General features: G+C 48.5%; 1 protein-coding gene across 2 annotated transcripts in view; it reads right to left on the reverse strand.

The window, feature by feature from the left end:
- The window catches only part of TMOD1 (tropomodulin 1), an 84,101-nt gene that overhangs the window by 23,010 nt on the left and 34,238 nt on the right, over positions 1-26,853 (reverse strand). For both annotated transcript variants that reach the window (XM_046023323.1, XM_046023324.1), the window contains exons 3-7: positions 21,857-22,013; positions 14,531-14,650; positions 5,214-5,303; positions 4,156-4,286; positions 2,365-2,472 (exon numbers count right to left, since the gene is read on the reverse strand). In XM_046023323.1, the coding sequence (XP_045879279.1) occupies positions 2,365-2,472; positions 4,156-4,286; positions 5,214-5,303; positions 14,531-14,650; positions 21,857-22,013 (606 nt within the window). The remainder of the gene's footprint in view (positions 1-2,364; positions 2,473-4,155; positions 4,287-5,213; positions 5,304-14,530; positions 14,651-21,856; positions 22,014-26,853) is intronic.

The raw sequence follows: 26,853 nt of genomic DNA on the forward strand, positions 1-26,853 counted from the left end.
AAAATCCTCAAAAACATAGCAAATTGAATCTAACAATGTATAAAAAGGTTATGCACTGTGACCAGTGGGATTTATCCCAAGTATGCAAGGCTTGTTCAACATTTGAAAATCAATTAATGTAACCCATCACAACAACAGGCAAAAAAAGAAAAGTCACATGATTGTAACAATAGATGCAGAAAAAGCACTTGACAAAATCCAACACCCATTCATAATAAAAACTCTTGGTAGATTAGAAATAGATGGGAACTTCCTCAAGTTGGTAAAGAATATTGACAAGAAACCTACTGTTAACATCATGCTTAATGGTAAGAGACTCGAAATGTTATTACTAAGATTAGGTACAAAGCAAGGATAAATCCACTTACCACTCCTTTTCAACATCAAAATAGAAGTTCTCGCTAATGCAATAGGCAGGAAAAGTAAATCAAATATATTAATCAAATATATATATATATATATATATATTTGTATATATATACATACACATATGGAAGGAAGGAAAAAAACTGTTTGCAGCTGATATGATTGTCTTTGTGGAAAATCTGAAAGAACTGATCAAAAAAATTTTAAAAAACCCTCCTGGAACTAATCAATGATTATAGCAGGATAGCAGGATTTATGATTGACATATAAAAATTAAACAATTTCCTGGGGCGCCTGGGTGTCTCAGTGAGTTAAGCCACTGCCTTCGGCTCAGGTCATGATCTCAGGGTCCTGGAATCGAGTCCCGCATCGGGCTCTCTGCTCAGCAGGGAGCCTGCTTCCCTCTCTCTGCCTGCCTCTCTGCCTACTTGTGATCTCTCTGTCAAATAAATAAATAAAGTCTTAAAAAAAAATTAAACAATTTCCTATATTCCAGGAAGGAACAAGTGTAATAGGAAATTTAAAACACCACACATTTACATTAGTACCCTCAAAAGTGAAATACTTAGGTCTAGAGCTAAAAAAGTATGTAGAAGATCTATATGAGAATATCTATAAAACTCTGATGTATAAAAATCAAAGAACTAAATAAATAGATATTCCAGGGCACCTGGGTGGCTCAGTTGGTTAAGCAACTGCCTTCGGCTCAGGTCATGATCCCAGGGTCCTGGGATTGAGTCCCACATCCGGCTCCCTGCTCAGCGGAAAGCCTGCGTCTCCTCTCCCTCTGCCTGGTGCTCTGCCTATGTGTGCTCTATCTGTCAAATAAATAAATTCTTTAAAAAAAAAAAGATATTCCATGTTCATGGACAAGAAGACTCAATACTGTCAAGATATCAGTTCTTCCCTGCTTGATCTACAAGTTCAGTGCAACCCCAGTCAAAATTCCTGCAAGTTATTTTGTGGCTATTAACAAACTGATTGCTGCTAAATGATTAACTGCCCTCTTTGGTAAGCTAATTCTTGCACTTTTAACCTGCTATTAGTGTTGTAATAATCATATTATACTCTCAGGCTTTAGTTGTCTGCATGGCCAAATGGACCATTATATTCACGAAAGTGGGAGCTATAGGGGCGCCTTGGTGGCTCAGTTGGTTAAGCATCTGCCTTTGGCTCAAGTCATGATCTCAGGGTCCAGGAATCATACGTTGGGCTCCCTGTCTAGCGGAGAGCCTGCTTTTCCCTCTCCCTCTGCCTGCTGCTCTCCCTGCTTGTGCGCTCTCTCTCTCTCTCTCTCTCTCTCTCTCAGGTAAATAATAAATAAAAAAAAATTTTTTTTAAAGTGGGAGCTATGACTGTTGGTCCCAGTTATATTCTCAGAGCCTAATTCAGTGCTGGACACAGACTCTCAATAAATATGTTTGAATATTTAACAGAAAAGAAAAAAAGAATTGTTGGCTACTTTATAATAAATACAATTTAATTTGATCAGCAATATCTTTATGACTTGGGCAAAAAAAAACTCAAATAAAATTGGTCATCAGGACCCACTGAGTAAGACCATGATTTTGGATATAGAGGAACTGAAGCCCAGGGAGGGGCAGGTACTTCTCCATCGCGGTGTGCTGAGTGGGGACGGACCTGTTTTAGAACCAACATGACTTGCATCTAAATCTTAGCTCCACTTCTCACTTGCTGTGCAACTTTGGACAAAGCAAAATGCCTGAATGCCCTGCACCCCAGGTTCATCTGCAAAGTGGGGAGACCTGCATCCCTGAGATCAGGGGTGACTGTGGATGTTAACTAGCATAATGTACAGATGTTGCCTGGATAACAGCGCTTGTGTTCACATCGTCTCCTGGCTCCTGGACCATTGCCTTTCATCGTACCACACAGGGTTTTTCCTCAGTGGGGTTCGGCCAGTCCTGACGCCACAAGCATCCATCCTTCTGTTTCTAGCCCCCCAGTTTGAATGCAGCGGAACTGAAAGGTACATACATGTGCCACGGGGTCATTGCTCCGTGTTCCCACGATGCTGAACTTCTTCACATATGAGTTCTCTTTTAGGGCTTCGGCATAGGCCTTGAGAGTGGGAATGGGGATATTCTACAGAGAGAGAAAGGCGGGCGGTGAGGAGCAGCCCCGACCAGGGTCAGGCTGGGAAGACAGACGGGGCAGTGACCCTCTCACACATGCAGCCTGAATCCTAGTAGGTCTCTGACCAGATCACTGAATAGGCAAAGAATTCCTGATTTGCCCCCAAAGGCTGAGATCTGGAGAGAACTTTCAGGTAAACAGATTGAGAAAACCATCCCTGACAATTTCAGGGAGGACCCACAATTTTCTGTGCAGGTGGAGACCAGAGAAGGAAAAATCAAGGCAAAGGATGCAGAGGAGTGCTGTGCCAGGGGCTCAGGACTGGGGTGTGGAGTGGGCAGGGCCTTGGCCTCTGCCTGGACAACTGGCAATGTTTCTGACTCTCTGTGACACTGGGCAAAGTCTCCTCTCTCTCTCTAGGCCTGTTTTTGGAAAACCAGGGTTGGGGGCTGGACACTGCCCTAGATGATCTCTAGGAGACATCTGTCCCACCAGGTCTCAGGTGTACCACACAGCAGAGACTCCTGGGGAACTTTTATAAACTGCTGATGCATGGGTGTGGACCAGACCAATAAATTCAGAATCCTGGGGAGGGGGTGGCTTTGGCATAGATTTCTTAATCTTTTCAGGGGGAAAACCACTGATCTGGTCCAAATTTCTCACATGCAGAAGGGAAACTGAGGCCTGGAGAGGGACGAGCCTGTGGGCCCACGGTGAAGGCACACAGCCTCGGCCTGGTTCCGCACCCTTGCGCCGCTCTGAGCCAGGGTTCACTGCCAGGGGACAGAGTTCTGAGCTGTGCCAGGGCCTCCCACTGGGCACACGGCAGACAATGGAGGCACCGGAGAGAAAACCTGGCTGTGTTCGCAGGATCTCTCATTTCAGAGTGTCATGTTAGCTCCCGGTGGGAGCAGAGCCTGGGGAGGCCAGGTGGAGGAGAACACTGCGGGAGCAGGTTTCTAATCAGATTAGGCTGTAGGGCTGGCAGCCACTTAAAAGAAAATGGAGAAGAAAGGAAAGAGGAGCTGGGGAGCAGGGGCGGGGGGCCCACTTCTTATCTTACCCCCACACCCTCCCAGAACTAATCCTGCCGGGTTCCGGGCTAAGCAGGTGGGCAGGCAGCTGGTTCTGCTCCTGCATTCCTCCTGCAGCCCGTCCAGGGTCAGATGCTTGTCCATCGGACCCTCCTCTGCCCTTGGTGGTCACACAGGCGACATCTGGTCAGGCTGGACACAGGGGCCGACAGCTCCCTGCCAGGGCTGCAGAATGAGGCTGACCACACAGATGATGGCGTGCGGATGGTTCAGGGCCGGCCCCTCCCAGGGCTGTGGGACCCCATACACCTGCTGGGTGCAGACTTTTTCTAGCCTTAGGATCCCTGGCAGTCAGGTGTCTGACTTAGGACCTTAGCTCTCAGTGTTTTGAATAACAAGGCAGGTTTCCAGAATCGAAGGTGTGTTGGCCCATGGTGAACACCAGGGCCTGAAGAAACCAGGGCCATAGGATGTGTTTGCTTACACCGCCCAGGCCTTTGAGAGGTTTTGCCCCCTTCCTGATCCGGAAGCAGCCAGAACCCAAACAGGGCCCTGTTCTCTCCATACAACCAAGCCTGGGCGTGCACATGGGCTCCTCCCACCCGCCCATGGGCTCCTCCCACTCGCCCCAGGTGAAGGGAAATCAAAAGGACTTTACCCGGATGTTGTTGAGGTTAACCTCCTCAAGTTTGGGGTCATTGTTCTTTATCCGCTCCAGGGTTTCCTCAACATCTGTTGAATTTGGCTCTTCATCAGGCACAGGTTTGTATTGTGTGGGTTTGATCACACCTAGAGGGACAGACAGAAGAGAGGTGGCTCACAGGAACACAGGGTGCCTCTCCCTCCACAGGATTCTCTGGAAGGAAGCGGCGGCAGAGTTCATGCCCAAGAGAAGGCCGCACATTCGGGGGCGCCAGCAGAGGCGGGGAGAAGCGCTGACCGTGCCCTGCTTTGAGTCCGCCTTTGAGGTCCTACATGCCTGGGGTGAATGACTGAAACACTCTGACCCTCTGTGTTCTCCTCTGTAAGGTGTCAGACAGTCGCTCTACCTCAGGGACTCTTGTGAGGATAAAATGAAGCCTGAACGTGAGAGAAACATATAAGCTTTCCAGAGAGAGGGTCAATATTCTTCTGGTACCCTCACTGATTTGGGGGGCCAAAAGGCCAGCTAGGGACAATGCAGGGGAGCAGGAAGAACAATACAGTATGGCCACAGGAAAGGACAAGGGGACTCGAGGAACAAAAGAGTCCCCAGGAGACAGACCTGTGTGGACGTGTAGAAATTCATGATCGTGACGGAGTCCCAGGCCAGCGGTGAAGGGACGGATTTTGCAAAGAACACTGTTGTCCCCATGGGAGAGGCATGAAAAGTGACCGTTCGATCTCCTCTCACACCGCACCCAAACACAGACCCCGGCGGAGTAACAAGTGGGATACAAGAGGCGAACCTCTAACACTCTCAGGAGACACTGCAGGAGGACATTTTTGCCACATGAGGACGGAGAAGTCCTGCACAAGCAAGACACAAATCCCAGCGAAGGCAAAGGAATAGGTGGATAGATTTGTTTACATCCAAATTTTTAAAATGTCTGCAATGAGCCAAAGAGCATGAGTGGGCAGAGGAAGCAAGAAGCAGCGGACACCTTCACTTCCGGGGCATCCTTGCTCGGGGAGGGGGGAGGGGCGCAAAGCTGGGGATGAGGGCGGTGTACTCACTGTTGAGTCCCTCCTTGTTCACGATGGAGCTGCTGCCCAAGGCCTGGTAGTACTGCTGGTTGCTCATGAGCGTGTGCATGCCCAGGATAGCTGTGGGGACACGGGGAGCGCCGTGACTCACCTCTCTTCCACAGAAGAGCCTCCGGACCATGGACATCCCACACCCCAGGCATTTTTGCTCATGGAAATGGCAAGAAACACTTGCATGGTTTTAAATTTTACTTGATTTTTGCTCTCGTCTCTATTTATGTGACGTTCAGATCTCTACACCCAGCGGAGACTTTTCCAGCCCTGGCCTCAGATTCCTAGGTGTCTCCCAGTGTCCCACGGGTGTCTCCAGCCCAACTTGGCCAAAAGAGAACTCGTCCTTCCCAGCAACTGCCCCTTCCTTTGGATCACCTTCTTTCTTTCTTTTTTTTTTTTTTTTTTAAAGAGATTTTATTTATTTGATATATATAGAGAGATCACAAGTAGATAGAGAGGCAAGTAGAGAGAGAGGGGGAAGCAGGCTCCCTGCTGAGCAGAGAGCCCGATGCGGGGCTCGATCCCAGGACCCTGAGATCATGACCTGAGCCGAAGGCAGAGGCTTAACCCACTGAGCCACCCAGGCGCCCCGCCTTCTTTCTTGTTATCCTGCCTGTCCACTCAGGGTGGACCCTCGGTCGCATGGCATGCCCTAAGTCCCCTCCCTCCTAACACTGTCTCTCAACTGTCCCACCTCCCATTCTGTCTCCTCTGTGCTGGCTGAGGCCCTACCATTTTGCAGCTGTGTTATCACAGCCGTGTAATCACTTCTGTCCTGGCCCCGGTCTCTTCCTACCCTCCCCCCACCAGCACTCAGCACAGAGCAGCCAGAAAGATCTTTCTGGGAGTGCAGATCTGACCACATCACTCCTGTGCTCAGTCGGGCTTTTATCCATTCGTTTGTTCAACATTTGTCGAGTGCCCACATCATATGCCTGGCTCTGGGTGGGGTAGCGCTGGAGGGCGTAGAGGAACCGGGTGAGGGGGGTGGGTGCTGGGAGGGAGTGGGGCTGTGTGTGGGAGGCAGCAGGGAACAGCAAAGTCTGTTGGGGGAGAGAGGTGCTAGGCAGGTACCTGCATAATTGAAAACAAAGCGCGGAGTGTACGTGTTGTAGAGGGAAAGTTCAGTGTGTTCTGGGAGAACTGAACGGAGGGACTTGGGACAGGAGGGATGAGTAGTGTCAGCCGAGTCAAGAGAAGGGAGGAGGGGCATTCTGGGCAGGCAGAGGGAATGGTGTGTGGGAAAGCCCTCAAGCTCAGGGAGTGGAAGCCTAGGGCAGGAAGGGGAAACAGAAGGTAAAACGGAGCTGAGCTGGACACATGGTGGACCTCCCCCACTCACTGCACACTTGCTCATGGCCAGAGAATATGGTAAATGTCAGTGGTTCTCAGTTCAGCCACACATTGGAATCCCTGGGGCATCTTTTCAAACACCTGAAGCCCAGGCCTACCCCAGACCCATTAAACCACTATCTCTAGGGGTCAGGTCAAGCTTCTGCCTTTTTCAAGGCTCCCAAAGTAGATTCTGGAGGCAGCCGAGCTGGGAAACTGCCTGACACCACCCCCACCCCGGATCCTCACAATATCACTCTGGGGTAGATTTAATTCAAACAGGCACATTTCGATCCTGCAGGGTCTTGTAGGTTGTGGTTAGGGGTTTGTGAGTCTTTCCCTAGGGGCAGCTGAGAAGCCTCTGGAGGCCTCAGCAGGGACTGAGATGTCCTGACTCGGGTTCTGGGAGTGTCACTCTGGCTGTGTGTGCAGAACGGACTACAGAGGGAGAGAAGGATGTGGGGACTGTGAGACTTTGCAGCCACCCAGGTTGGAGGATGGTAGCTTGTGACCCCGGAGCCTGGCTTCACCAGCACTCCATGGGCCAGCTGCTTCAATGGCCTCTCACCCACGCCCTTTCTGCTCTGGTGACACAAATGGTCACGGCTCAGTACATTCTCCTGCTTTTGTCAACACCGTCCCCTCTACTGGTGGTGAGTCTCCCTCCATCTGCCAGGTGTGCTGCTAAAATGCCCCCAGTAGTGTTGCTAGATTTAGCAAATGAACATACGGGATACTCAGTTAAATTGGAATTTCAGATAAGCAACGAATAATATTTTAGTATAAGTATGTCCCATTCCGGGGGCACCTGGTTGGCTCAGTGGGTTAAGCTGCTGCCTTCGGCTCAGGTCATGATCTCAGGGTCCTGGGATCGAGTCCCGCATCAGGCTATCTGCTTGGCAGGGGGCCCGCTTCTCTCTCTCTCTCTCTCTCTCTCTGTCTGCCTCTCTGCCTACTTGTGGTCTCTCTCTGTCAAATAAATAAATAAAATCTAAAAAAAAAAGTATGTCCCATTCCGTATTTGGGATCTACTTATATTAAAAATTATTCATTGTTGATCTGAAATTCAGATCCAACTGAGAATCCTGTATTTGTGTATTTGACCCAACAACTCTACCTTCCCATCCTTAAGGACTTAGAGTAACACTTCTTACCTCATGGAGGCTTCTGGAATCCTCTCTCTCCCTCTCTAGTTCTCCCATGGCACCTGCCATCCATATCCCAGCATGGACCACACAGCGTTAGAGGTAGCTGGACACATGTGTGCTTCCTCTACTGGACTTTGGGCTTCCAGAGGTCGAGGAAGAATAGTCTCTCTCTTCTTCCTCCTCTAGAGTATAGTGTTTGGTAAATATTTGCGGATCCATTTTAATTCCCCTGGCCATTTCATTAGATATGATTTCTAGTGAGAGAGACTACATGAGAGCTCTTGGTGAGAAGTAAGGAGACCCGAGTTAATCCCAACTATACCCCTGATTCTGTGTGACCTGGGGAAGGTCCCCAGCCCTCTCTGGACTTCAGCCTCCTCTGTGCGAGGAAGAGTAAGACAAGCCCTTTGGTTCTCTACCTCAGCTACACATACAAATCACCCGCAGCTTCAAGACAATATTGGTGCTCCTCCTGGACCAGCCGATCTGAATCTCTGCAGATATATTTTTAATCTCCTTGCATGATTTTTGGTGCGCAGTGGGGGCTGAGAACCACAGGATGAGCCGATCTCAAAGCCCTTCTGTTTCTCACATTCTAAGAATCTTCTCTGCTAAAATTAGACTCTTCTGTTCATCACGGAGAACTTATAGGGAGAGGCATCTGCATTTTTTAGAGCTCTCTAGGCTTTAATTTAGGCTGCTTCTACGTGGGCAGTGGGGGCCAAGGCCTGAGTCAGCAGCCGGGGAGGTGGGGAGTTGGCTTACCGGGAGCCACCTTTTGGAGCTGGCTCTTTCCCATCCCACATGGGCTGGTGGGGGGGTAGCTTATGGTGGTTCTGGGCTGCAGCTGGGACCCCAGTTTGGAAAAAAAATTTGGAAAGGTTGCTAAGAATCATAGCAAAGATGTGACATCGTATTGTCGGCTGGTTTTGCTGAGAGGTATAGAGAGGTGGGGGATGGAAAATGCCTTTTGTGCTTCATGCCAGCTTCCTATAATGGTCCAGAAAGGGGGGCAGGAAGGGTACAAGGAAGTGGCTGGGGACAGAAGGAAGAGACCTGGGCTCCAGGCTGGGCTTTGGCACCAATTTGCTGGGCAACCTTGTCCAGGACATTTCCACTTTTTGGGGCCTGAGTCTTGTCACCTATAAAAGGGAGTATGTTTGAATGCCAATCTCTTACCCTCACATAGCACCTAATAGTCACACAACATCTTATCTTTTTTTAAAAAAAATTATGTTCAGTTAGCCAGTATATAGTACATCGTTAGTTTCTGATGTAGTGTTCAACGATTCCTTAGTTACGTATAACATCTCATCCTTTTATCCCGTTTGATTTTTACAACAAGCCCCCAGCCAGGTTCTCTGGTTTTTCCAGCAGGCTCAAGAGGGAAATGGTTTGTCAAAGCCTGCTCAGTGAGGGCCATCCTGGCTTCTGAGACCTCCCATCCACTCCTCTACAAACTAGGTCATTAGCAATTCCAAAGTTCTAAACTATCCCCTCCATGCCAGAATTCCCAGGACTGATAACACGCCTATTCTGGGAGGCACCAGACATGTCAATAGCAGTTCTCAGAAGAAATGAAACTATTCGCAGTTCAGAGGAAGTTAGGGTTCGAGGAAGGAAGGAAGGGAAAGAAGGAAGGGAGGAAGAGAGGGAGGGAAAGACCCAAGGAAGGGAGAGACAGAGGATGGGGGAAGGACTTGGGGCAGGGGCTGGGGGGATGCACCAAGCAAAATCTCCATTGTTGAGCAGAAGGCAGAGCTTTGTGGCTCTGATCCTTCCGCCTGCCCCAGGCACCTAATCACGGCTCTCTCCTTGCTTGGTTTTGCACACTCATGTCACCACAAGTGAATGATGGAGGAAAACAGCACATCAACATTGCCTGCCACTTCATTCCTTGTAGATATTGGCACGGCTGAATTTAGCACTGGGAAACATGACTTTTTTTTTTTTTTTAAGACCAGATCTTCCTCAAAACTGAAAAAGGACTATTTTTGAACTCTGAAAAAGAACATCGAGTTCTCTTTCCTCTTCTGCCTTGGCAGGGTTCACTTGGTTTGTAATTCCACTTAGGATGCAGAGAGATCACAGCACACATCCCGGGCCCCTCCAGCTGCCAACTGCTTGGCTGGCCCAGGGCAGACAGCAAGAAGGCGTTTCCCTACATCACAGAAACAGGTGGGAGAAGCCAGCTTTGGCCCAGGACTTGGGTGCCGTCAAACCACTCCTAGATAAGCCACACCCCGACCCTAGCAGAATGTGAGGAAAACCAGTGCCCAAGGATGTGAGAGGACCCCAGAAGCGGGGTGTGGGTGGCCAAGACTGTCTCTGAGAATTACAGGAGCTGGGGGTACCAACTGCCCATGGGGGCAGCCTGGGGACTGGGCCTTCTGGAGGGAGAGTTTCTTCCCTGCCGATTCCCTTCGGAGTCTTGCCGCACCTGAAGGGTCCTCCCTAAAGATGAGTCAAGATTGCATTCCTGCCGGGGGAGGGGGGGGCCACTGATAATGCCAAGGGCTTGCCACGGACTCGCAGTGGCCTCTGCATTACAAGCCGAGGCCACAGCCAAGCACTCAGCACTGTCAGGGGCTTGCCCCTTCTGCTCATGACCCTGCGGTCACACGTCTCATGTTGAAATTCATATGCTTCTGGTCTGTCTTCCTTCTCACCTCCTGGGTCCCCCAAGGGCAGGGCCTGGAACTGATGCGTCCGAGCACACAGTAGCTTGTTGATGCCCGTGGACTCCGCGGGCGAATGAATGCAGGCACAAATGGTGCACAGACACGAAAACAAACGAAGAAACGAGAGTCCCCAGCTCTGCCTTCCCTGGGCCACACTCGAGTCAGGACGACACATCTGCTGGGTGCCTCTCTCCACCTTCCCGTCGCTGCTGAACGTCGAGCCTGCCGCTTGCGTGCCAAGCAAGCCGCTCGGAGGGGCTCCGAGCCTCGCTCCTGCTGTGTGCCAGCCTGGGACGTGTCTCCCCCAACCCACCCCCAGCTCACCCCTGCTCTTCCTCCCTGGGGCTCAGCTTCAGCCTCTACCCTCATGTCCCCCGGCCCTAGCACCTAACCCAGCCCTCTTCTTGCTCCCTGACCTTTTTCGGGAGGACACTCACTCCTATTTGTCACTTCTTATTGGCCTAAGTATTTGCTGAACGTCAGCTCTGCGAGGGCAAGGACTAGGTGTCCCCGCATGCTGCTCTACCAGGGCTCGTCCGGAGCCGGCGCACACGGGGACGACGCTGGATAAATGGTTGCCGAGTATGTGAATGAGGGAACCAAAACTAACCTAATGGAAGGCTCTACCTGGGAGCCACGTCCCCAACACCAGAGATGTCCCGCAGACCACATGCCCTCCTCTCCTTTCTCTGCTGGGTCACCCACACTTATGGCTCCAGCAGCCCCATCCTTGAGGAGGGATCTGAACCCCTGGCTTGCCACACCAGACACGCAAGCTCCCGCCTCTACCTCCTGTGGCTTCTTGTCCTCTTGGCCTCAGGTCCAGTGCTAGGAGAGCTACACCTCAGACACAGTCCCCAGCTCTACCTTAGCCCTTGACCTTACCTGGGACCAGCCTCCTCCACCCCCCGTCCTCCAAACACCACCACCTCTGCCTAAGCTTCTGCTTTCATCTGGCCTCTCCCAACAGTCCCCATGGCCCCACTGATCCTAAGGGGTCAATGCCTTCCTGTGACATACAGAGACTTTCCTAATGTGGCCCCACCCTCCCCCCACCAGGCTCCATGGGGCGTGGGGGTGAATCCCCTCTTGCCCACCCTCTGTGTCCCCTCAGAGGACGGCTTCATCTGCATGGTGGTGGCTGGTGCTCTCAGAGGAGAAGTGTGCCCTCCGGGGAAGCTGCCTGGGTTCAAGCCCCAAGGGCAAAGCATTCAATGCCGCTGCCTCCTTCCTCCATCCATCAAACAGGGACAACAGTGACCCTTACTTCTTAGGATTGCTGTGGTCAAGAAATGCGGCAAGGCTCTAGAAGCCACTCCCAGGGCACCTGGGTCATAAGGAGGTGGTCAGCAAATATTCCGTCCTTCCTTCCCGGGAGCCCCTGCCACCCCTTCAAATGGCTGATTCACAGTGACCGGTGCCCAAGGTTAGCCGGTTGATACTGGTGTTGCCTTACAGCTCCCCCTGTCCTCTCCGGACAACGGAAGTGTATGGTCTCATGAACAGATAATAATGATTAGCCACGCCAACAAAAATAAAGGGAAATAGTTTCAAGAAACCAGCCCAGAAACGTAGCGCGATATTGCACTTCTATTTTGGCCCAGGAACTGGCGGTTCTGCCCGTGGAGTTATCCAATAATCCCTCTGAGCTGCCTAATGAGGGCAGTGACATCACGGAGGGTGATCAGAGGAGGACCGGGATGAAAACAGCCCCAGGGAGAGTCCGAGTGGAGAGGCTGGACCCCAGCGACACCCAGCCTGCCCCCGGCTGCCAGGGTTAATGGAAGTCAGGCGGACCCCCAACCACGGAGATGGTTTGCTGGAAAATATGGGAGCCTCGGGAGGACTCTAATAGGACTTTTGTGGCTCTTGGCTCGCTGCTTCTGTACTCCATGGCCAAATGAAGGCCTTTCTGTCTCAGCCCCGACACTCTGCAGACCACTGCCCTGTGACCTTTCCCAAATGCTCTGCCTCCTGAGGAAAATGGTGGTTTGGACTCAGAATCTGCATGTTGGCTCGCGCTATCACACAATCCTCGGCTCCCTGCAGCCTGGCGTTGGCCACCAGGCCCACCTCGCGTCATATGGTCTCTTCTCACTATCTCTCCCCTCGTGGTTCTGCTACAGATGGGAGGCCACCCCCTTCCCGCTCCCCAGCATGAATGTCACCAGGACTCACGCACAACGCCCACGAGGAGCCGGAGGCTGTGAGCAGGCAGAAGACAGCTTTGGTGGCCAAGTCCCCTAGCTCTGTGGCCTCACAGCTCCGGGTCTCCCACCACCCCTGAGCCCTCATTCTGTCTTCCGAGCTCTTGCGTTAGGTTTCGTCTGCCTTCACATGGTTTTGTCTTCTGGGCCATGTGTGGCTTACTGGCCCCCATTGCGACTAGCTTTGTCCCATTTCCATGCCCTGTCTCTCACAGGTTCTCTCTTGGCCTCCAGAACTCCAGGCACCCACCTGAGTGTCACGCTTTCTGTCTGGAGCTTGACAATGCTAACAAGACCACAGATCTCTCTGCATTCCTGAAGACTTTCAAGGCCAGCTGTCCACCTCCAGGGTGGCCCACAGGCACATCAAACTTTAAAGATCCCACAAAGAACCCAGTCCCTCCCCTAAAACTGCTCATTTCCCACTGTTATGAACTGAAATGTGTCCCTCCAAAATTCACATGTTGAAGTCGTAACTCTAGTACTTTAGAATTTGCAACTGTACTTGGAGATAAGGTCTTGAAAGAGGTAAGTTCTAAGAAGGCTGTTAAGGTGGGCCCTGATCCAACCTGCCGGGTGTCTTCATAAGAAGATATTAGGACGCACAAAGGCACACTGGGAGACACCTGCACAGAGGGACACAGTGAGCTGTGGCCACCTGCAAGTCAAGGAGAGAGGGCTCAGAAAAAAACAAACCTACCAACATCTTGGACTTCTAGTCTTATCAGAACTGTGAGAGAACAAGTTTCTGTTGTTTAAGCCATCCAATCCGTGGAATTGTGTATGGCAGTCCAAGCAGACTACTATACCCACCTTCATTAACAGCACCACCATCCATTTAGTCCCTGGAGCCAGAAATCTGGAACCTTCCTGACTCCTCCCCCAACCTCAGTGTCACAGCCAAACAGTCACAGCTGACTCTATCCTTTCTCTCCTGTTCCCACTTGCCCTGAGTCTTGTCACCCCATCCACACTCCTGTCGTTATCTGGGCTGGTGGTTAGTAGCTCCCAAGTTTGCAGAATGAAAAGGCCCCTCCCACCCTCCAGGCCAGGAAGGATTGCCATAGTGGGCTTGTGGGGTGCTCAATGGGGCCTGAGTCCAACCCTCGGCAGGGACAGAACTCAGGGTACACAGGGCAGGTACTAGACCATAATAAGGAGACAAGTGTTGCAAAGGGCTCTGAATCACAGACCACCTTCTGGAGATTAAGGGTTGAGTGTGAAGGTTGTATGGAAACACATTTTGTGATGGACAGTGTTGTACAAATCCGTGATGAGGGGGCGAGCTCCTCAAAGCCTGATCTCTGAGCCTCGGAAGGACCCTTCATAACCCTTCCAGGCCTTCACGCCCTCTGCCTGTCCCCCTCTGTTCGTTCTTCACCGGTGGCTTGGGCAGGATTTGGTGCTACGGCTGGTGGAGGACCTATGCTAGCCCTCCCTGGGAGGCTTCCCATCGCTCCGGGTTGGGCTCTCATGGTAACCACTGTTGACTCTGTGAAGTGACAGGTTTGGGTGGTTTTATTTCTCTTTTCTTCACTTTGGTTTTTGATACTGGGTTTCTGTCTTAATATTCTGGAGAATAATAATATAGTTAATATTATTCTGTCTCGAGTCCTTTTTAGAAATGGGTGGCTCAGTGGGTTAAGCCGCTGCCTTCGGCTCAGGTCATGATCTCAGGGTCCTGGGATCGAGTCCCGCATCGGGCTCTCTGCTCAGCGGCGAGCCTGCTTCCCTCTCTCTCTGCCTGCCTCTCTGTCTACTTGCGATCTCTCTCTGTCAAATAAATAAATAAAAAATCTTTAAAAAAAAAAAAAAAAAAAGAAATGGAAAGTGTGTTCATGTTGCAATAAACCGTCTAAGACTCCCTGCAAAGGCAGGTCAAACTCTTCTGGAAGACGTGGCGAAGCTTCGGGAAAGCCTCTTACCTGCGATGTCACAGAGTTCCGCATCTGAGGCGTTTGCCAAAGCCTCCTCCAGCTCCGGCTCCAGGGTCACACTTTCCAGCACGGGATCCATTGGCTTCTGCTTGGGGACCCAGACCTTTCCTGCAAAACACGAGCGCCTGTTACACGGCAGGTGACCCTGCTGGGGCAAACTCTGCTGACAGCCCCAGGGAGACTGTCCCAGAGCCCTGTGGGTCCCTCAGGGCTGAGACTTGCTCCCTTCAGGCTTCTCCCTCTGGGGGCCTAGTGCCAAACTTCCCCAAGGAACAAGAACCAAAGATCTCCAACAGAGCACCTCTCACATTTGAAAAGGACTTTCAATCTTGGTCCAACTAGACTGCTCGCTATTAAAAACACTCGTTGCTAATGAAAACAACCTGTAAGCAGGCAAGAGCTGCAAAAGAAAACTTTAGTCGAACGTCAGGCTCTGGGATACCCTAACCCAGGGTTCAGATGTGAGAGAAAAATTTAGAAACATTTCTAAACAAAATACACTCAGATTATTAAAGGAATAGGGAGCAAAAATGTATCCTTGCCTCATGGGACATTATATTTTTAAAGTGTCGGACTCATGACTGGACGAGGGAGCAAAGAGGCACACAAGGACAGTCACTGTGTTGACCACTGATGGGGGTTGTTGGAATTACGGGATGTCTACACAATGGTGTTCTCACACTGATTATAAAGGATGATGGAGATGTCCGCTTATGAAGAAGGACAAGCAGGACATAATGTGAGAAAAAGCAAGTCTGTAAAAGAGCACGAACAATGTAATTCCACGTACGAAAACTGCCTTCATTCATCGTTCGTTCATTCATTCATCATTCATTCATTCATCGCACTAGATATTTACCGAGTGCTTCCTAAGTACCAGGCACCTTTCTAGCAGCCAAGGTGGGGGAGCACTGAACAATTTACAACTTAGGAAAGCAGACAGACAGTAAACAATCATGCAAAGATATCATGTGGCCTTAGGCATTGTGGAGGAAAATAAAGCAGGGCAAAAGACTAGGAAGTTCCAGGCTGGGGTCCACTTGAGCTTGGCTTTTTTTGGGTCGGATGGTCAGGGAAGGCCTCACTGAGATGACAATCTACGAGCTGGTCTATAGGACAGGAAGGAAGGAAACTGCCCCAAAGACCAGTTGCAAGGCAAAGATACCTGCCTTCACCGTGGCTGTTAAATGTGCACCGAAAGTTCCAGTCAGAGCAAATGGACAAGAAAAAAATAAATGGCATCCAGACTGGAAAGGAAGAAGTAACATTATCTCTGATTGTAGCTGACATGATCCAATGTGCAGAAACCCCTAAAGATTCGACAATGTGCTGTTAGGACTGATAAACACTGTTCTCAGTGAGTTGCAGAGTACAAGTTCAATGTGCACAAATGGGTGGGGGTTCTGAATGGCAGCAACCTGAAAGGAAAATTAGAACGGTCATTTCACCTACAATAGCATCCAGAGGAATAAAATGCTTAAGGATAAATTTAACCAATGAGCTGAAGGACTTGTGTGAGGAATGTTAGAAAACGTTGCCAAAAGAAATTAAGGAAAACCTAAATAAATAGAAAAATACCCCAAGTTCATGGATTGGAAGACAATATTCTGAAGGCAATACTGCCCAAAGCGTTCTCCAGATTCGAGGCAACTCTTATCAAAATTCCAATGTCCCCTCCCCTTTTTTTTTCAGAAATAGAAAAGCCATTTCTCAAATTAATAAGGAATCACAAGAGGTCCGAAAAGGGCAAAATAATCTTAAAGGGAGCAAACCTGGAAGGCTCAGACTTGCTGATGTCAAAATTTACTACAAATTTAAACAGTGTGGCACTGACAAGGATACACATATTGACAATGGGATAGGATAGAGAGTCCAGAAATAAACCCACACATCCGTGGAAAATTGATTTTTGACAAGGGTGCCAAGACCATTCAAGGAGGGAAAGAATAGTTTCTTCAAGAAGCAGTACTGGGGGCGCCTGGGTGGCTCAGTCAGCTGAGCATCCAATTCTTGGTTTTGGCTCAGGTCATGATCTCAGCGTCATGAGATCAAGTCCCTTGTCAGGCTCCACACTCAGTGTGGAGTCTGTGTAAGATTCTCGCTGCCTCTCCCTCTGCTGCTCCCCACTGCACTCTCTCACTCACTCTCTCTCTAAAACAAACAAGCAAATAAAATGCATGTTTTTAAAAAAAGAAGTGCTGGGCCCGGACATCCATATACAAAGGATGAAGCTGCACCCCTATCTCATACCATATACCAAAAAAAATGAACTGAAATTGGATCAACAACTTGAATATAATAGTTAAAACTATAAAACCCTTAGAAGAAGAAAAACATAATCTTCACATAAAGTCTTCATGACTTTAGATTTTGCAACATATTCTTAGACATGACAACAAAAATTTAAAAATGGGTCAAATAGATTTTATCCAAATTTAACACCATTGTCCCTCAAAGGACATTATTGAGAAAGTGAAAAGACAACATACTGAAATCACATATCTGATATGGTCCAGAATCCAGAATATGTATAAAAATTTTTTATACAACTTAACAATGAAAAGAAAAACAACCCAATTTAAAAATGGACAAAGAACTTAAAAGATATTTCTGAAAAAGCTGGTGTAGTCACTCTGGAAAACAGGATGGAAGTTCCTCAAAAAGTTGGAAATAGAGCTAATCTATGGCCCAGCAATTGCCCTACTGGGTATTTACCCTAAAGGTACAAATGCAGTGATCCAAAGGGGCACATGCACCCGAATGTTTATAGCAGCAATGTCCACAATAGCCAAACTATGGAAAGAGCCTAGATGTCCATCAACAGATGAATGGATAAAGAAGATGTGGTATATATATAAAATAGAATACTATGCAGCCATCAAAAAAACCCCCAAAATCTTTCTACTTGCAGTGACATGGATGGAACTAGAGGGTATTACCCTAAGTGAAATAAGTCAATCAGAGAAAGACAATTATCATATGATCTCACTGATACGAGGAATTTGAGAAATAAGACAGAGGATCATAAGGGAAGGGAGGGAAAAATGAAACAAGGTGAAACCAGAGAGAGAGACAAACCATAAAAGACTCTTAATCTTGGGAAACAAACTGAAGGTTACTGGAGGGGAGGGGGTGGGAGGGATGGGGTGGCTGGGTGATGGACTATGTGCTATGGTGAGTACTGTGAATTGTGTAAGACTGTTGAATCACAGACCTGTATCCCTGAAACAAATAATACATTATGTGTTAATAAAAAAAGATATTTTTCCTCAAAGAGGATATACATATGGCCAATAAGCACCTGCAAAGATGCTCAGCATCACTGTTCATTAGGGAAACGCAGATCAAAATCACAGTGAGATGCCACTTCACCTCCATGAGGATGGCTACGGTAAAAACCAAAATGGAGAATAACAAATGTTGGCAAAGATGTGGAGAAACTGGAAACTTTTTGATTGCTGGTGACTGTGTAAAGTGGCGCAAACATGGAATTGCCACTTGATCCAGGAATTCCACTCCTGGGATTATATACCCCAAAGACTTGAAAACAGGTACTCAAAAAGCTACCTGTACAGAAATGTTCATAGTTACACTAATCACAATAGCCAAAAGGTGGAAACAACCGGAATGTTCATCAGTAGATGAATGGATAAACGAATTGTGTCATATTGTTCAGTCACAGAAGGGAACGAGCGAGTGTCAAAAACAACATGCTATGTGAAAAACCCAGGCACGTAAAGTCACATAGTTTATGACTTAATTCACAGGAATTATCCAGAAGAGGTAAAGCCACAGAAATAGATCAGTGGTTGCCAGGGGCTGGGGACAGCAGGGACTGGGGAGTAACATCTTATGGGGCACAGAGTTTTATCTTGGAGTGACGAAAATGTTTTGGATTTATATAAAGGTGGGGATTGCACACCACTGTGGATGCACTGAACGTCACTGAATCATTCACTTTACAATGGCTAATTTTATGTTACGTGAATTTTATTGTTTTATTTCAATTAAAAAAAAAGTTCACTTTGGTTATTGATTGAGAATTGCCTGAAGTGGGACGAGAGTGGGAGCCCAGACCTGGTGAAATTGGAAAAGGACAAAACATGCAAAGAAAACAAAACTGTTAAAAAGAAAATCTGCTGTAAAAATGACAGATGCAATGAGTAGGTTTGCCCTTCAATAAATATGTCAGACCTGTGGTTTCTTACACCCCTGTGGCATGTGCCTCCAGTGGCTCTAAGACACAAGAGGGGGTCTGGACTTCCTCCTTTCCTTCATCTTACTAGTTGGAACGTGTATGTGATGACTGGAGCTTCAGCAGCCAATACGGTCCACGATAACGAGGACATATTGCAGGGATGGCAGAATGAAAAACTTGAAAAGGTCTTGATTGCTAATCTCAAGGAAGATGCCCAATCAGCCCAGAATGCCTAATCCTGTAGCTAAGCGAAAGAAAGTTAAAACTTTTCCTTGATTAAATCTCTCTTGGGGCACCTGGGTGGCTCAGTGGGTTAAAGCCTCTGCCTTCGGCTCAGGTCATGAGCTCAGGATCCTGGGATGGAGCCCCGCATCGGGCTCTCTGCTTAGCAGGGAGCCTGCCTTCCCCCTCTCTCTCTGCCTGCCTCTCTGCCTACTTGTGATTTCTGTCTGTCAAATAAATTAAAAAAAAATCTCTCTTATTTCACTTTTCTGCTCCGCACATGTAGTCAAATCTAATCTGCATGGAGAATTCAGTATAATTCTGCCTTAAAAATATCCTGCATGAAGCTTTATTCTGATCCTCCCAGTTGAGCGAGAGTGAAAGTCCAGATTCCTTAGGACTTCGTGCCAGTTTATGGCTCCATTGCATTCTGCTTGGTGTTGTAGAGACAGGGGTGCTGTTATCCCTCAACCTTGGCTAGTTCTAGGCCCAGCACTCGGTAAAGAGATGCTCAGTGAGGGCTGGACACCATGGCCCTGAGTCTGCCCCGTCAAGCCGGCAGGTGTTCTTCCTCAATGCTCTGCTGAGACCCTCACTTATTCAAACTGTAAAGACTCCAATGGTCATCACATAAATACTTTCTGATGAGGATGCTGCTGGTGGTGGTGATGATGGTGAGTCTCTGAGATGGGTCACTATGTGCAAACAAATAAGTTCTAGCTGCCCTCCTTGGGTTGGCTTGGTTTTTCATGAAGGCCGGCAGGCTCTGGGAGTCTGGAGAGCTGTTCCCGGCTCCATGCCAGGCCAGCATTCCACGGGGGGGCAACAGGATGGGTCTGTGTTCTGCCCAGATTCCATTCCCCACCCCCACCCCCCATGTCCAGCTCCTTCCCTTGCAGGGTGGCGGGTCCATGGGGCCATGTGATGACTCACCCGCAGTCCACCCATGTATGCTCCTGACTCTCGGTGTCCCCATTTTTCAAAGGTGCAAGCGGGACAACGGGAGGCCCCATAAGGCTCCAAGAAATCCAGAGAGTCTATCCTTGTCTGCTGCGCAGGACTCGCCCCTCGTGGCACAAGTGTCTCACTCGAAAACCTCTCATGCCCACGCTCTCAGCTGGGCACACCCGGCCCTTATGGTCAAGGCCTCCTACTTCCGCACCCTCCCAGCATGCCTCAGACCACACTATCCTCCCGACATTCTGTAACTCAAATGCCCCTTGGGCTTGCCTGACCTTCCCGGTTTTCTGTAAAATCTGAACTAAGCTCCGAGTCCAGGGTTTATGACGGCTCGAGCTCCTCCTCATGAGGCTCCCTCTGCTTGCTTTTTTATTTGCTTATTTACCACATGACAGGGACACCGAGACAAATGCTAAAGACCTGGACTCTGGGCTCAGCAGTTTATATAGTCTGGGGGGCGGAGAGAATGGAGGAAGCTGCAAACAAGCAATCACACAATGAAGTAATTGATCAGAATTAATGGTGTCATTCAATCCAAGGCTTATCGGGTGCCTTCCACGTGTTAGTGTTCATTAGGTGTAGATGTCATGACGAGCCAAACAGATGTGGTCCTTGTAGCTGTGGGGCTTATAGTGTGAGGAAGCAGCCCACAAGACTCCCTGTGGACTTATGTAATTTTAACTCATTCATTCAACAACTCTCTATGAGCCCTGCTGTAGACCAGGCCCTGTGCTAGGTGCCGGGGCTACTGGGTGAGCAAGACCAGCCTGAGTCCCCGGGCTCGTGGGACTTAACAGCCCGTGGGACAGACGAGCGATACATAAGGAGAAAATGATCAAGTGGAAATCACTCTGAAGGACACATGTGCAGGCTCCTGAGATGGAGAAGAACCCAGGGGAGCTGAAGGGACCGCATGTCCTAAGTAGGGTGGATGGGAAAGTTCCCCTAAAAGAAGAGACAGCACAGTTGAGAGTAAACGGATAATAATAGGTAGGACTTACACAGCATGTGCTGTGGTCCAGGCGCCTGGCTAAATGCTTTATGCGTATCTTAACTTGATCTTCATAACAACCTCACAACCTCACAAGGTTGGTACCTCTTCATCCCCATTTTGCAGAGGAGGAAATGGAGGCACAACAGACTGAAAATGTCCTCAGGCTCACACAGCTTATAATCCAGGCTGTGTTTCTAACCATTAAGCCTCTTATACAGGGGAGGAAGAGCCAGTCATGAAGACAGCATGGAGCCAGACAGCAGGAACAGCAGTCCAGGAAGAGGGAATACGTGCAAATGTCCCGAGGTAGAAAAGAGCTTGGGATGTGTGAGGAAAGGAAGGAGGCCTGTGGGGCAGCAATGGGATGAGCAAAAGTGAACATAATCCAAGAGGACAGCAGAAGGGTTTGGAGTGCAAGGGGCAGTCCTGGAAGGGTTGGACAGCCAGGGAGTGCTCTCTGTTTCCCAGTCTTCTAGATGACTTGCCTTCTGCTGTGGCAGACAGTCTTAGAAGGCAGAGAAGCACTGGGGAAAGAGCATGGACAGTGAGGGCAGAGGGAGGTGACCTTGTTCCCAATTTGCTCAGCACAGGCCCTGCACAGGCCTTATGTCCTGATGTCATGACTAATAGTTTCCACTTTCATTTTCAAAGGTGTCTACATTTGTATGAAAAACAACCAGGACACCCTGGCTAAAGGAGATTTAGGGGAAAGTTTTGCTGGTCTGGGTATATAACACACTTTCCTTAGTTTACCCAAAACTTCATGAAATCTGCATTATGTGTTGATGCCCTCGGTGTTGTGTTTGTGAATTTGGGCCGGGCAGGCATGAGGACAAGGAGGCCCAGTCACACAAGGCTCAGCACAGAGCCTGCACACAGGTGGCACTTGACAGTGATGCACGGGGAGTGATGCAATCATAAGAGCAACAGTATTCAGTACCTCTCTTTTCCCCTGTGTAGGGGACCAGATCTTCTCGGTCTTTAAACTCCTTTGCTTGCTTTTCCAAGTGATCCAAGAGCTCCTCCCTTTTAAAGGGGCCCGTGGGCGCCTTGGTGGTCTGATCCTTCTGCCTCAGGCCTGCAGGCAGCAGTGCATTCTATAGTGGAGGTTGTGGGGCCGGGTGACAGAGAGAGAGAGAGAGAGAAAACGAGATAAAGAGAAAGAGAGTGGTCAGCAGCTGAAGACTTGCATTTCTCCCCAAATTCTTCTTGGACCCATGCAACCTCAGAGCCCATCAAATCAATCCAGGTCACCCATTTCCACGTAAGAGATCTGACACCCAGGAAGGGCAGGAACTTGTCCAAGGTCACCTACCAGATGAGGGCCATAGCTAGGCTAGGACCCAAGTCTTCATTGTCTAGAGTCTCTCAGCCTTCGATGATTCTGAAGGCAAGGGGGTGAGGAGGCAGCCGACACGGGGCTTGGCATAAAGGGGCCCTCTAAGAATGTGAATATGATTGTGTTGGCATTTAGATGCAGGATAATTACAGCTATTGTACCTATAGTGGCTGAGGTGAGAAGCAGTCCGAGGGCCTTGAGTTAGGTCCCTGAATGTAGAAGCGGTCAAGAAGCAAGAGACCCAATAACCAAGCGGGGAAAGGCTCAGGAGAGCTGTGATGGGGTGAGGCGTGCTTTTGGGCTGCAGCCCTGGCCGGCCCTCCCGGCTTCTTTCCTCTCTGCTGACAGGCCATGCGCAGGCCACTCTGTTAAATATTTTGAACGTCGCCCTTGGAGATGGGCGTCTCAAGAAAGATAGCATCAGCCAATCACTGTGTTCCTTCTTCAAACATGGTTAGTCTTCTAGGTGTGGGCTTGCCACTGAAACAGACTAGAATCAGGGTAGACCTGAGTCACGTAGGCTTCCCTCATCTCAGCCCTCCCTGTGCCCTAGAGATTCAAAGAAGTCTGCAGTTGCAAGGATGCTTAGAGATTTTCTAGTGCACACAGCTGCCCTCCAAGAGGAAACTGAGGCCCAGAGCAAGGAAAGATTTGCCCAAGGAGTTTCGGGGATAGATCTAGAACAAAAACCAGGGTCCTTCTTCAGATGCGGGGGAGGAGGGCAGTCTTCACTTCTAGTCATTGCTCTCTCCCCACCCCCCTTTCACTCAGGGATGTAGTGGAGGATATCCGGAAGGCAGAGGGGAACAGAATCTCACTCCACTTCTTGCAGCACCCCCCAAACCAGCTAAGCTAGAGGGCCCTCCCACCTCCAATCTCTGTACCAACAAAATGCAATAGCTTTGGCCACTCCCACACAGTCTGGATCCTTTGGAAAGCCCCCTCTGGGAGGGGATGGGGATGACATCAGGTATATGAAGACAGCTGTGGGCCTGGCCACCGAGAGCGACAGCTCAGGAAGACAAGACCACTGTTTTACTTTAGTATGACTTTTCACAAGAAGGTTTACCACCGTTTACCATAGCGGTGCTGCTCCCCTCGGAGCCCTGAGTGCAAATGAACCTGGACCATGAGTTGGCAAAGACACTTGGGAGTTGGAACATGTTACAAGAGGATGGCCAGTAGGTAGAAAATCAAGCCATGACTGACTTGGGGGTGAGCATCAAGAAGATAAATGATGCCACAGACACCCCAGTTTCTCTGAAACAGTCATCCTCAGGTACTGTCCACCGTGACACACTGGATGGATGAGGCCCACAGGGGAGGCACACTTCCGTGGGCGTGGCCAGGGCGAGATGGGTTTGCTGTGGCCAGCTGCGTGTCCACGCCTTCTCTCCCATGGTGGGGCATTCACGGGGACTCAAGTGAGAGAGAGAGAGAACCACCTAACTGTCCCACAAACCTCCATCTGTGATTACCCACTGGGAGCAAACCAGATTCTCTGTGACATGCCTGCAGCTCACAGTTGAACACCCCGACAGGCTTACGCCCTGGCCTGACGTGGGCTGACTCCAGCTGTACAAGCATGGGCAGGTCACCTCGTCTCACTGGGCCTCAGTTTCTAAGGCTATAAAATGTGAATAATCAGCTCTCTCAGCCTTGTTGAGCTAATGCAGGAAGAGGGCTTAGCCCACCGCCCAGCATTCACAGACTGCTACTTCTGGTCAGATGGAATTCATTTTAACAGGAGACAGTTACCCAAACATGTATGTTGTAATGGAGATGTATTATCCAAATAGACCTCAAAACTCAAAAAAATGAAGACATGCAAATATAAAGCACTGAAAGCAAGTGTTTTCCCAAGGAGCCCCACAGTGGAAGACCCAATAGGTTGTCGTCAGTGTAAAGGGTTTTGACAGCTGCTGTAAGGTGCTCGGGCACGTGCTGGCCCTAAAAGCTCAGAGATGGGAGAAACCCACAAGGCTAGAACTGAGGGGGAAAGGGCTTGCAAACTCACATCTCTTTTGGAATATATCTGATAGCGCCCACTGCTTTAGTTAAAGTAGGGTTTCTTAACCTTGGCACAATTAACATTTGGGGCTGGATGATTCCTTGTGGTGGGGGCTGTTCTAGGCATTGTCAACTATCGGCAGCATCTGTGTCCTTGACCTAATGGATGCTGGTCGCACCTCATCTCCAAGTGGTGACAACCAAAAATATCTCCAAACATTGCCAGATGCCCCCCGGGGGTGGGGGCCCAAATCACCCCTAACTGAGAACTACTATTAAATTGAAGCCCATATTATCACAATGGGGGAATGAAGATCTTTTTAATGTACTTTAAAAATATTACTTATGCATCAGGTTAAAGTATGGTTTCATTTATTTAAATCTTCACTGAAAGCAGTTAATTTTTTAAGCAACAAAATCATCAAAGGCCCTTTCTAACTTCGTTTATTGGAATTTTAAAGTAAATGTTAAGACTATAACCTCTTTAGGGGTTAAAGTTTTTTTCCCACTAAGTGATACACTTAATAAAACATAACATTATATTCCATTAAAACCAAAGACTGTCGCATATTTCTTAAACTCCTGGTTATTTATCATTTTAACTTGTTTTCAAAAATGGCACATGATCTCACATGTTACATAAAAATTAACTTCGAGTGGATCAAAGATCTAAATATAAGAGCTAAGACTACAAAACTTTTAGAAGAAAATAGGCATAAATCTCTGTGACCCTAGATTGGGCAATGGTTTCTTGGATATGGTACTAAAACAATAAGCAACAAAAGAAAAAAATGGACAAAATGACTTCATCGAAAATAAAAATGTTTATGCTTCAAAGGAGCCTAGCAAGAATGTGAAACCCACAATTTGAGAGAAAATTTTTGCAGATCATCTATCTGATAAGGGTATAGTATTCAGAATATATAAAGATCTCTTATAACTAAAAGTATAAGGCAAGTAACCCAGTTTAAAGATGGGCAAATGATCTGGATAGACATTTCTCCAAGTAGGACATAAAAACGGCCAATGCACGTATGAAAAGATGCTCAACATTATTAGCCATCAAGGAAATGCAAGTCAAACCTAGAATGAGACACTACTTCACACCTGCCAGTGTGGTTAGAATACAAAAGACAGATAATCGCAAGTGTTGGTGGGAATAGTAGCCCAGTAGCATTTTCAGAGTAGCCAAAAACTTGAAACAACTCGAATGTCCATCAAATGATGGGTGCATAAACAGAATATGGCATCAGCAACAGAGTGATGGTTGGGGATAAAGACAAACGTAGCATTGATACACATTACAACACAGGCAAAACCTTGAACACATGGTGTTAAGTGCAAGAAGCCGGGCGAAGGACTACAATATCAGAATCCATTTACATGAAGCTTCAGATCTGTAGAGACAGAAAGTAGATGAGTGGCTGCCTCGAGCTGGGGAGGTTGGAGAGAAATAGGGGTTTCTCTATTAGGTGATGAAAATGGTCTAATGTTGATTGTGTGAGGTTGTATAACTCTGTGACTATACTAAGAAAAAAAAACCCCCACTGCATTGTACGCTTTAAGTGGGTGAATTTCACAGTATGTGAATTATATCTCAAATAAAGTTGTTATTTAAAATGGCATATGTTGGGGAGCCTGGCTGGCTCAGTCAGGTAAGTAGCCAACCCTTGATCTCAGCTCAGATCTTGATCTCAGAGTCGTGAGTTCAATCCCCACATTGGGCTCTATGCTGAGTGTGGAGGCTACTTAAAAAAAAAAAAAAAAACATACGTTATCTAGGGGAAAATTATAAAAATGGCTGAGGCAAGAGCTAAACCATCAGGGACCACCTGGGACAGAAAGCTCTTTGCGAGCCTGTGGCTGGCAGTGATGGTGAGATTGGCCAGAGCTGGCCAAATTTAAAATGGTGTCCTGTTTGATGATGTGATGAGCCTCACTGTGTAAATTAGTTATGGAGAAGTTAAATGGGTGAGAAAATACTGCCTTGGACTCTGAAAAACAACCTGAGGGTTTTGAAGGGTCAGGGGTGGGAGGTTGGGGGAACAGGTGGTGGGTAATGGGGAGGGCACGTTTTGCATGGAGCACTGGGTGTTGTGCAAAAAGAATGAATACTGTTACGCTGAAAAAATAAATAAAATGGAAAAAAAATTAAAAAAAAATACTGCCTTGGATCTCTCAGAAGTCTTAGAACCTAAAACTGAGTCTCAGATACAGGCTATCCCATTGGTGAAGAAAAGAGCTCCCATAACCATTTCGTTGGTGGCTCTGACCAGGAGAGCACCAGGTGAACACGTACAAGTGGACATGTCTCTTTCATTCCCATATTCCCTGGTCATTCAACACACACCCCATGTGTCCAGGCAGTGTGCTAACAGGCAGGGCCAGGACCCAGCAAAGAGATCTCTCATTTGGAGTAACTGGGGAGAGGGAAGGTCAATGGAGGAAGTGGAATAGAATGAGAGCAGAGTGTCCATTACTGCCTGCATGGAGAACGCTGCATTGTTTTCGCTTTTCGAGTTAATCAAGATCCTAAATGGGAGTCGGCTCCACTGACCAGCAAACAATAGTCTACAGCTAGCCTCTCT

Source organism: Meles meles, chromosome 11 (assembly GCF_922984935.1).
Source record: "Meles meles chromosome 11, mMelMel3.1 paternal haplotype, whole genome shotgun sequence".
In the NCBI taxonomy this organism is placed as follows: domain Eukaryota; kingdom Metazoa; phylum Chordata; class Mammalia; order Carnivora; family Mustelidae; genus Meles; species Meles meles.